Genomic DNA, 12,208 nt, shown 5'->3' on the forward strand with positions numbered 1-12,208 from the left:
ATTTAATCCCAAAGCTGTGGGTTTTCTGGGTCGGTGACATGGTTTCCTATGCGCTGATCAGAGCACGTGGGGTGCAGCACAGATAACTAACACAGGCCATGCAAGGATGGGCTCCGGGAGCAAAATCAGCACGTGTGATGGGGTGCACGGCTCCTCCAGCCCCATGGGTGTACTGGGCTGAACTGGGAGTGCTGTGCATGCTGGTAGGGGGCAGAGGGGAGGTGGGATCCATGCTCCTGCTGTGTCTGCAGTGGGTTTAGGGGACCCCTATCAGCTTTAAGCAGTCCTGAAATCCAACATAGACACAGGCAAGGGTTAAGCTGTCCCTGCAGCCATTCACAACAGTAAGCGTGGTGCCGCCGGGAGCACGTGCTGCACATCAGTCTGCTTTAACAGTGAGGCCATTTTAGGAGCACAGATTAATCACAGCACCGTCCCGCAGGGACAGAGGATGCTCAGCACTGCATTAAAACACAGCAAATTTGGGCAGGACTAGAGCAGCCCATGCCCAGCCCCGGGGAACCACATCCTTCAGCATGTCACAGCGATGCCAAGGCTGTGCCCACCATCCTCCCAGCGGGCTGTGGGATGAGCTCAGACAGTGTCTCCAGCCTCCAGGAGGGGTGACAGTACTCAGGGCAACTCTGTTGCCGTGGGTAAGAGAAATCCCCGTGGGGAAGGCAGTCTGGCCTCTTATAGGGAGAGCGGCAGTCGTTTGAGTTCTGGTGAGCATGCAAACCTCATCCCCAAACATACCCCCATGAAATCTCAGCATCTCCAGCCCTGCAGCACAGCTCACCCTCCTTGCACAGCCTTCCTCTGCCTTCTCTCCTCCTCCTGAGGCTAAGCTGCTCCCGGAGCTCAGGGCAGAACCCACCCTGCAGCCACACGGAGCCAGCCCTGCTGCTCCCTGAGCTCACACCAACCTCAAATAGAACTCAGCCGCACAGCCCACGCCGCTCTTCGTCTCCGCTCCTCTTATTAAGAGGATAATAATCCCCTTAATTAGTTCCTTCTTATTTCTACGCACCTCCCACTCCTCCCCCCTGGCAGATCACTTGGCTGCATCTCCTCTCGGATGCTCCTCAAGTCCCATTGCCATCGGGCTGGGCTCTGCCACGTGGCTCTCCCGGTGCGTTATTACGCAAGGTTGCAAAACCAGGACAGGAGCAGAGGGCTGGGAGCACATTTGGGGGCTGCCCTGCTGCGTATCCAATGCTTTTGTGTCTGTACTTCCTGAAGATCACCCCTCGTGCAGGGATGGCAGGGTGAGGAAGGGGAGGATGAAGATCCCATTGGCAGGAGGGGGGCTGCAGGGAGCCCTCAGCGGCACGCACAGCACGTTTGCAGCTCAGAGGTCACCTTAACAGGCGGCTGCTGGATTTCCATATGTATTTCCTTATTCCTACTTGCCTGCTGCTGCTCCCGCAGCATGGGGACATTTACATAATCCCATCGTACATGGCTGGATGGAAACAGGACGGGGACGCAGCACCACCTGTCACATGGGTCCCAACCTGAGGAGGGACCCCACAGAGCTCTGGCCCATCAGAAGCATACTGGGTGACGGCAGGATATCCGTGAGACAGAGTGCTCCCCTCTGCTGCCAGGAGATAGCTGAGTGCCATGGACTTGTCTGTAGGGACATCCAACATTTCCTTACAGGTTTCGGTAGCTCTGCACTCACGCAGCCACCCTAAGAGAGGCTGCCAGCAGGACATCAGCAGGTCACCAAGGGCATCACTCTGTGCTACCGTGGCAAACCCAGGTGCAGAAATGCTCCTGGGGCTGCTACAAGACCCTCTAAGCCCTCCCGGGGGAGCCCCAGAGCACCCCCCAGGCAGCTCAGCCACAAGCTGATGCAGAGAAGTACAAGCTCAAAAACCAGAGCCCCTCATACTCCATTGTGTGCCCACCACACCGAGTTCCTCCCATCTTTTCCTCACTGTTTCAGTGCTGTTTGACGCCGTCCAGATGGCCAAGCCCTGACTTAAGCCTCTATCATGCCACAGCCACCTCCTCCTCCTCAGCACAGACACAGCAGGCACTGCTCTGCTCACCCTTCCCAAAACTCCTCTCCTGGCTGCTGCTGACACATCCCAGTGGCAAACCCAGGCACACCGTGCCAACCCTGCTCCCAAAACTTTGCCTAACTCCACACAGCTGCACAGACACCCCCAAACACACAGCACTGCCACGGGAAAGCCTCTCCCCAGCAAACAGCCTCCAGAAGCAGCACACAGCCACTGGGAGGGGCATTCCTCCATGCACACGTAAGGTGGCATACGACCTCTGTTTTGCTCAGGGCTGAGACAGCTAAGCTCCCTTCACAATTCCCTGAGCTTCATGCATTATTCTATGACTATCAGGCTACAATTAATTTTATTTCTTTTTCCCCCTATAAATATTTTATTTCATTTTGTTCTCTCCCCTTCCCCAGGAAGAGCTTTTTCACTGGGAAAGGCAGCTCCACACCTCAGATGGAGCTGTACAAAAGCCCATTGTGAAGCACGGGACAGGGAGGAAGAGGGGCTCCAGAAGAGCACTTGGGGAGTGCACTGCGGGGTTAAACCCCCATGGTGCAAAATGAGGGTGGCTTCACCAACATCAGTGAAGGTGCAAGCAACAAGGGGATGGGGGTCTGAACCCGCAGCAGGCTCTGAATTGCTGGGCTGGCCTGAAAGCCACCCTCAGGAATGGCCCGAAAGCCCTCTGCCCACCAACCTCCGGATGTACCGTGCTTCACAACCAGATTTGGAGCAGCATGCCCAGCAAACATGCTGTAAGGGCTCAGCAGAGCCCCGTCCCAGCCACCCGACGGTTGTGACCGTGCTCACCGCAGCGCTGAGCTGGGGCACAGGGAGGAGATGGGGCTGTGAGAGAGGGAAGGGCAGCAGAAGAGAAAAGGAGGACGAGATGCCTCTCCCTCTGCCTCCATGCAAACGCGGCAGCACTTACGTTGATCATAGCATTGGAGGTGATGCGGAAGAGCGTGGCTCGCTCATTCACAGCCTTGATCTTCTCGCCGCTCTCAGCTGGCAGTTTCAGGTTCTCCAGCTCGCTGAGCGAGCGCTGCAGGGCCGCCCCGTGCTTGGCAATCAGGTCATTGCAAGTGCTCAGGTCCTCCAGCTTACTCGAGAGGGTTTTCAGCGTGCCGTGCAGCTCGCTCTTGTCTGACTGCGAGGCGGGCTCCTCGTCACCCGAGTCATCTGCAAAGGGAGGGATGGAGAGGAAAAAAAAAAACAGTTTCCATGGTTACCCCCGGACTGTACCAGCGGGCAGGGGGACCTCCTGCCTCCTCTGGCACAGGCTACAGGCTGGGATGTGCCAGGGCAGAGGGAAGGGGCACCGAGCCCAGCCCTGACCCCCTGCTCGCCCACCTCGCTGGCATCCCTCTGCATGAGGATGCAGAGCATGGCATGAGGAACAGTCTGGGATGGCATTCTGGGGTGTCAGAAGGGCTCCTCCCGCTGCCACCGGGATGCAGCACAGGGCTGCTCAGCCTGAGTGATGGGGTGACACAGGGTGAGCATTAGGGAAAGGTTCTCTACCAGAGGGCAGTGGGCACAGCTCTGAGCTGCCAGAGCTCAGGGAGCACTGGGACACCACTCCCAGCCATAGGGGTTGGGTTTTGGGCATCCAGCCCCACAATTGAACCTTGCCAAGGCTCTGCCAGCTCCACATCATGCCAAGGAAAGGATGGTCTGAGAAACAGCACCTACCCCAAACCCTCCCCCTGCTTCAGAGGACAGAAAACCACAGTCAGAATGTCAGATACAACAGGAATGGTTACAGCTGCAACTCCAGAACACCTGGGTGATGGAAAACAGAAATCCAACCCGAAACAGAGCTGTGCATTCCTACAGAGCACCCGGGCAGGGGGAGGTGAGGTTCCCAGGCTCAGCGTTGGTACTGTACAGAGCAGGGCCAGCACAGGGAGTGCCCCATCTCCAGTGCACCCAGGCACATGCTGGGTGGTCCTCCAAGGCCGTTCAGGAAGAGTGGATTGGGACACGGAGGCAGAGCCCAGAGAAGGGCTTGTCCTCCACAGCTCAAGGATGAGAAAGCAGAACAAAACTCAGGCAGAAGCCAGCAGCAAAGAACCACAGAGCCATCGGATGGCTTGGATCGGAAGAAACCTTATTGACCGTCTGGTTCCAACCCCCTGCCAGGGACAGGGGTGCCATGAACAAGAACAGTCCTGCTGCTCCAAGCACAGGGATGGGGTTGGGGTAGAATGGAGGTGATGGGCAGGGGGAGAGGAGAGAGAAGATAGGGCTTGCAAGATGCATCCCAGAGGGTGCACCAGGCTTGTGCTGCTGGTGTCTTGAATGTGCCAACTTCAACAGATCTAGAGGGAAAACTTAAGCAATCAGTAAGGAAAAGCAACCAGAACCTCCCAAAGGTCAGCATTCTGTTTCAAGTTTCCCAGCACTGCTGCAGTATCCGTCACGCTGGGGCACACCAGGCACCCTGGTAACCTCTCTCTCTCTCCATTCAGTGACAGAGGGTGATTACAGCTGGCCTCCAGCAGCCAAACAGCACCCAATATACCCACCACAAGCACAAGCCAACGGCCCCAGCTTGCTTTCCATCACACACGCTGTGCAGGCAGCTACCACCGTGACACCAAAGCCACCATTTCCTCTGTGTGACTGCAGGGGAAGAATCACATTTGGCATTTTTCTGTGCGTAGACATGAGTGATGCTTCTCAAAGAATCTCCCCTCATTTACAGCTGCAAAAAAACAGTGCTTTAGGAGCAGCAAGCAGCAGGAAGGATCTCTCTGCCCACCCCGGGCAGTGTTTAACCCCAAATCCCCCTCTCCCATGCCTTGCTGCCATGCAGAATTATATAAACACCCAGAAGGTATTTCACTTTACTCGCAGAACAAGCAAAAATTGGCTGCAATGAACTGAAATCAAAGCACAGAAGGAAGGAAACCCAAAGCTATGATTACAATCAAATCAGAGCAAGCTGAAAGAGAAACATTTGTGCAAAGCACCCGAAGCAGCTCCCACCCCTCCCAGCACCCCACAGCTCCCAGGATGGGCTCCCAGTCCTCCACCACGACCACTGGGATATCCCCGTGTTACAGTGGGCAAAAAGGGATTGATGGAGCACCCAGGAACTCCTCGGCCATCACGACACTCCCTTCTGATGGCAAGAGGAGATATCTGTGCCCCCCTGGGTAGTAGGTAGGACATAAAAGCATCAGAAGGTGTCCAAAGGAGGGCTGTGGGATGGGGGGGTCGGAGCACAAGGTGTGCTGAGGCCCCTCGGTTTGTTCAGCCCGGAGTCTTTCATTCTCTGTTTCCCACTTTGTTTTGACTTGCAAACAAACTTAAAGGAAATCTGTTTTGATTTTTATTTGTAGGGCACTGGTATGAACCAGTTGCTATAGGAACAGTGGGCCTCGCCACAAGCCCGGAGGATTATTTTTGGAGCTGTGATGCTATTTAATCTATGTAAAATGGATCAGCAGCCAGTGGCCATAAGCCTCCTCGGGCTGCCTCCCAAACCCACAGCACACACCAGCCTTCAGAGCCCGGGGCAGTAGCTCATGAGGAGCTCAGCAAGGCAGATGCTCCCATTACAGCCTCATTTTCTGCCTCTTGAACTTCCCTCAGCTAAACTCTGCTCGCAGCTTTTCCCCCCATGCTGGTGGAGAGCTGTGGGCTGGAGGAGGTGGCACTTCCCTGCACACAGCCCACAAGGACACCGGTGACACCAGAGGTGGCAGGTGAGTGGCTGGGGGCTGTGCCACTACAGCAACCCCATGTGCAGCTGCTCAGGTGCATTTTGGTGCCTCTGTGGATGCATGGAGCCAGGAGAGCTGTTTGGGATGGACTAAGAGGAGGCCATGGGATTGATGAACTTCTATCCTGAAATTCCCAAAAAGCAACCCGAGCCCAGCAGCCATGTCCCCAACACAAGGACACAAGGTTAATGCCCTGTGCCACCTCCTACCTTCCTCTCAGGGTCCAGCACAAAGGCTCTGCTCCAACACCCTGACCCTCCTTTGCCCCACAAGCAGAAACCATTCCCATCCCTGCATCCTCACTTCCAGAAAGACCCTTCCTTCCTACACCCCCTCTAACTTCTCTCCTTCCCACATCACCTTGAACTTCTCTCCACCCTGCATCCCCTCTAACTTGCCTCTCCTGCAGCCCAGACCTGCCTGCCTCACAAGGTTCCATTCAATAATTCAATCTGGCCTCCTGCTCCAAGGCAGGGACACAGACATGGGATTGAGCAGGAGACGTTCCTGAGACGAGCAGCCTGCACTGATCCCAGTGAGACACTGCTGAAGCACAGCAAAAGCTGCCACATGCAGACAGGGACACCCAGAGCATCACCAGGACTGGAAGCTCTGTGCCACAACTACTTCCCCATGGGAAGTCAGCCTGTGCTTCAGACAGAGCTTGTTCATCTCTCTCCATAGCTGGGAAGCCCCCAGATCCCTGAAGTGCACCTGGAAACCTTCCTGCTCTGCAGTCAGAGGGTTGCAGAAGCAGCCAACTCACAGATTCCACCCTTGGTGTCTTTAGGAGCTGCATCCAACCAACCCGTGCTTGATGCTCCCAGGACACCACCATCATCATGGATAACAAGGCCGCCTATCGAGAAAGCAGAGCTTCATCTCAGTGGGCCTGGATCTAACAAATGTCAGTGTATGCCCTTCCACATACCTGCCCTAGGGGCTTTGTATGGAAATGCAAGAAAAATCCCCCACTGATTTGATTTGGAGCCTCTTTCAGGCAACATGGGAAGGTCAGTAGGACAAATTAGCACCAAACCCAACCTCTGCCAGAGAGATCACAGGCAAAACCTACAGAAACACCAACAGCACCTCCAGCGAACACCCACTGGTCCCTCTGCTGTTCTGCAGCCACCACCATGGACCTGGTTCAGGAACCAGAGCCTTTCCCAACCAGGACCAGCTGCAGCACACGGACACTGATCACCAACCATTCCTCAACTGGAGCAATTTCCACAATGGCTCCAAAACCTTCATCCGCTTTCGCTGCTTTTAATAGCTATGAATATTAAATGGGAATGGGTATCTATATTTAATAGCTGCACCCGGCTGCCAAGAGAGGGATGAATTCCTACAGCATCTGCACAAGCAGGCCCAGGAGGTACTTTTTGGTTGTAAAGAATTACGCCGGCAATTAATCATCAAAATAACAGCAAATAATCAGTCATAAATCGTTCCAAATTTGGGCGGTCACTTTGCAATTATCACCAACCTGGCAAGGATATTTCTTCTACTGCTAATGCAAATGGAAAGCTGTTCAGGCCTAAAAATAGCAGACATTCGCCAGCTGTGATGAGCTGTGACATCTTCATTGCATTCAGTGGGGATGACCCAAGGACCCAGCCTTGGGGGCAGGACCAGCACCCAGCTTGGGGCTGCACAGAACGGACCCAGAGCTCCCAGTCCATTCCAGCAGATCTGCCTGAAATCCACTGGGATCACGATGAGAAGCCAAATGCTCAGGCTATGCAGAAATTCAGAGCTAAGGATTTCACAGATGTGACCCAAGGTTGGAGCAGAGACCTCCAACAAAGCCAACGTGGCACCCTTACACCTCACCACGCTGAAATAAAGCAGGAAAGCATCTTCTTTGCTTCTCATTCCATCTCTTGGTTTCTGTAACAGGGGTTTCATTAAAGCTCCAGTGCAACTGGCTGAAGCCAAACCTAGGAGAAGTGGCACTGTGACCCGTTACACTGCTTGCTTGGCTTCTCAGGTCAGTGAGTACCACAGGGACACAACTAAAAAATCTAAGAACAAGAAACTGAAGAGATGAAGGGCAGTTAAGCTGATGGCTTCACCTCTTACGCAGGACAAGTTCCAGCTCATGAGGCAAACGCACCCTGGTACAGGAATGACAGAGCTGCAACCCCACAATGAAGGCAGCAGGATTGATCCCACCAGGACAGCTCTTTGGAAGGAACGATTCTGCAGAGGTGATTTCTTGCAAGCCATCAGAAGCTGATGTAATCAAGGAGGCCAGCCGAGGCAATCAGTAGGTGCCAGCAACAGGTGCCGGCCTCTCTGGCACGCGTGCCTTGCTGTTCTCCCCAAGACTCAACCCCAACCCCCTCAGGGCTGCAAGGATCCATTTCCAAGCACAGTGAGCTGTCATCGCCACGTTGCCCATCGTGTGGGTGCTGAGCAACAACTCTGAGTATCAGCCCTGCCCAAAATATGCTTCACAAACTGGCGCTGCCTTCAGGTCTGGCACCAGCAGTCTCCAAATGAGGTTTGCTGCAGTGCCAGCAGAACTTCTTACCCAGTACAGAACCAAATTTCCAATAACCCAGAACAGATTTCATTTTTGGACTTCAGTCTCCTTACTGCACAAGGCCACATTGGTTCTGGCAGTGGACATGCAAAGAATTCTAACCCATCTGTTGGTATCTGCATTCTTTCCTCCCATGAAGCACTGAAGCACCACCCTGAATGGGAGTGAGCATCGCAGCCCATTAATGCATCTAAAGGACTTCTGCTTTTCTGAAAGAAAAGCACTGAGAAAGCATAAAGTATTTTTATTATGATGACTGCAATCCAGCCATCTCATTGCTGCAGTCACAAGACGACGTTACCAGTCAATAACCCTCTGCACTACGTTTGGATTGCAGTCATTCTCTCTTTCTGGCATATATGGGATTTTCTGATGACCCCATCACCTAAACAACTCCAACTCAACAGTAAGGCAGGCAACAAAGACAGGCTGAAAGCACATTGCAAGGCAGGGTTTAACCTCATAGTATGGAGACAGTGGTGAAAGGGAGCCTGAAGGATGTGGTCAGTGCAGGATAGCACCCTACCCCAAGTGGAGATACCAGCTCTGGTAGAGATGCCAACCAAGCAGAGAGTGGACAACTTCCCACTTGGCAGAGAAGGAGCTACCAGTCCAGTGTGAGTTACAATGCAACTTTGAAAAGGGAGCTAAAAAAAGCAAAGAAATTTGGGGTTATGTGAATAGAACAGTGCTCTCTGAGACACCGCGTGCCTTCTGATCAGAGCCCAAGAGCATGCGCCTGCTTTGGGATGCTGCAATCCTAAGGCAGAGCAGATGTGCTCCATAAAAAGCCATCAGTAGGAATGATAGCAGGGCTGGGAACCAAATCCTGCAGGGAGAGGTGAATGAAGGGCCAGCGTTCACTAAAACACAACAACGTGGACTGGAGACGTGGCCTACAAATTATCTTTATGAAGGGGAAGGGAATGATCTGTTCTCCATATCCACAATGGGCAGCAGAAGCAGCCAAGGGCCAGCTCTGAATCAAACTGAAACAACTTCCAGTTGTGAAGGTGTGATTACAGGGAAATAACCGTTCATTACCAGGCACTTGGCTGCTCACACTGCACATCGCACTGATGGAAAAGAAAAACAAATGTTCGGATAGAAGGAGGAACTCCACCATCCTACAGCTCCCAACAGGAACACACTGCAGACTGACCCGAGCAGCAGGGCCAGCTCTAGCTCCAATCCATGCTGACACCTGTTTGTCCTTGGCAAGCACTGCTAATTGTGGGTGCCAGGGCAGTGTGCTTCTATCCACACCTGCAAAACTGCCCAAGCTGCTCCTGAGCTGCTATCTTTAGCCTGATATCCCATTCATCTCTCCCAGTGATTCAAAGCACAGCAGAAATCCTCTTTTAGAATCATAGAATCGTAGCGTAGCTTGGGTTGGAAGAGACCCTAAAGCCCACCCAGTGGTCCCAACCACCCACTGCCCAGAGCCTCATCCAGCCTGGAAGCTCCACACCTGTCCCTACCAGCCCGTGTGTGCCACCCAGTGAGGATCAAGGTCCAACCTAGGGTTTCCCTTCTGCAGCTTCACCAAAGAAAACACAATGGCAACGACGCAAAGTAAGTCCCCAACCCACTGCTGGGATGCAACACAACCTCCACCACGGAATTCAAATGATAATGTTGAGATCATTCCTTTGGGGCGTTCTTGAATCAGAGAGCGGAAGGGAGATCGACAAATCCAGAGTTGAGGAAGCACTTGAAAAGAAAAAGCCTAAATCCAAAGCTCAAGCTGTGGGTATCAGCCAGAGTCCTTGGAGTAGATCCCCAATGCACCCAGACTTCACACCATTCCAATTCCCACCTTTCCATTGGGCCCACTGAGAAGAAGGCACCAGGATAAGGAAGCCCGGGTGCTTCACTGAACCATGCTGTCTCTATTTTATGGCTCAGCTTGGAATCCACAGCCGACACGCAGAGCAAGACAACGCCACAGGGAGGACGTGCACAGGCCAAGGCTTCAGAGCTACCTCTGAGTCTGCCGATGAATATTTAGCTGCATAAAGGCAAGTGTCATAAATAATTAAACGCCATTTGCTCCTGTTTAACAGATGAACAAAGCACATAAAAAAAAACCTACAAACTTTGTTATTTGTGTTTGGGCATCCATAACCAGATGGCACCATGAGAGGGGAATGGGAGCCTCTTTGCAAGAGAGGGCAGCGAATGGCACTGGGCTGTGCATAAGCAGTGCCCTTCGGCTGCAATGAGCCATGACAGATGCAGAAGTGGCACGAATGGCAATGTCAGGCTGTGCTGGAGGAAGAGCCCTGACAGCCACAGAAGAGCAAAGCTACCAGTGAGTTGAGCACACAGGGCCCACCTGCAGCCAACTCCTGTCTCACCACCTCCTTCCCTGGGCACAAAGGGACGTCCTTTAGGGACAGTGTTCAGTAAGCATGGTGGGGATGGGTTGAGAGTTGGACTAGATGATCTTAGAGCCAACCTTAATGACTCTGATTCCTTCAGAGCAGGAGCTGAGGCAGGGAGCAGCATGGGGACAGTGGGGCTGCTCTGCAGTACCCAATACTCGGCCTTGGTGTCAGCCACCACACTCAGCATGCAGCTGCTGAAAACCACTTCAGCTGTTGGATATCTCCTAAGTGCAGCACCAAGCATCCATTTTTAATGATGCTTAAATATCTGCCAGCCTCAGGCCGCACTCTGGTTTCAGCAACATGGGGCTGACAGTGTCCTGGGCTCTACTCCCTGCCCCAGCAGCAAAGCTGGGGACATGCTGGTGGCACAGTCAGGCTTGGAGCAGCATTCCTCTGCAGAGCAATGCCACACTTGGTGCAACCAAGGATGAACTTGGCATGGGATTTATTTTCCTTCTTTAAATCAATGAAGCCTTTTCTCTGGAAGCCTCCTGTCATCAGGGAAAACACAGCCTGCCACAGGCTCATAGGAGGCAGCTGGGGAAGCACAGAGGATGCTCTGACTCTCTGTCAGCTCCCTCCCTCCCTGCAAAGCCTCTGTAATGAGAACAAAGTGACATGGGACTGAGCTACGGGGCAGGAGCTGCAGTGGCAGGGGAGGCAGGAGATCATGGGACTGTGACAGCAATGTCCCTGCCATACCCACAGCAGGACGGTGTGCAAGGCAGCTAGACACAGCCATGCTGGGGGCTGCTTGTGGCACTGCAAAGACCCAGCTTGAAGTCTCTGCTTCTGCCCAGTGGGTAATGCATGTCCCACAGTGCCCTGCAGACTTGTAAGCTCAGCTCAGCTCAGCCAGCTGTGTGAGTAAAGATGTCAGAGAAAGCATTCCTGAGAATGCAAGGCTAATGTGTGCCCTTATGCACATGTAAATCTGCCTGGGCTCACCTTACTCCTGTGTAAGAGGATCGGGGTGGGTCCAAGTTACCCAGCTCCTTATAATTCCATGCAGGTCACAGAGTGTCAGTGGAGACAGAGGGATGCAAACAGCTTGTCCAACACCCTACAAGCAGACAAGGTGAAGCCCTGCAGCACACTGCCACACACTAACCTCATCAGCCAGAGTGGGTGCCAGGACACTCTGCTTAAGGGTTTGAACAGGAAGACAAAGCTCTGTTAGTCCCCTTGTAGAAAAGAAGCAACAGAAAGTAAGGATGAATCCCCAGAAACAGACAGAATTTCACCCAAGAGGGAGAGCACAAAGCAAACCCACGTGGGATGAGGACACACAGCATGGCTGCTGCATGGGGAGCCAGCTGCTGGATGCTCGTGTTTACAAACAGAGCTAACCACTGCTCCCAGGGCTTCCCTAATTACTGCTAATCTCCCCCACATGAGGTCGGATGAATGCCTGCACAACAAAGTGTGCGTTTTTACATGACTGCATTTTCATTTAATTAAAGCTGCGCTTTATCAGCACCACTCAACACCTCTTAATTC

At 53.2% G+C, this 12,208-nt stretch overlaps 1 protein-coding gene across 3 annotated transcripts in view; it reads right to left on the reverse strand.

The window, feature by feature from the left end:
• OSBP2 (oxysterol binding protein 2) overlaps window positions 1–12,208 on the reverse strand; it is a 62,413-nt gene that overhangs the window by 15,878 nt on the left and 34,327 nt on the right. For all 3 annotated transcript variants that reach the window (XM_415293.8, XM_040648250.2, XM_004934433.5), the window contains one exon: window positions 2,959–3,209. In XM_415293.8, coding sequence (XP_415293.5) covers window positions 2,959–3,209 — 251 coding nt within the window. The remainder of the gene's footprint in view (window positions 1–2,958; window positions 3,210–12,208) is intronic.

Source organism: Gallus gallus, chromosome 15, assembly GCF_016699485.2.
Source record: "Gallus gallus isolate bGalGal1 chromosome 15, bGalGal1.mat.broiler.GRCg7b, whole genome shotgun sequence".
Classification (NCBI taxonomy): domain Eukaryota; kingdom Metazoa; phylum Chordata; class Aves; order Galliformes; family Phasianidae; genus Gallus; species Gallus gallus.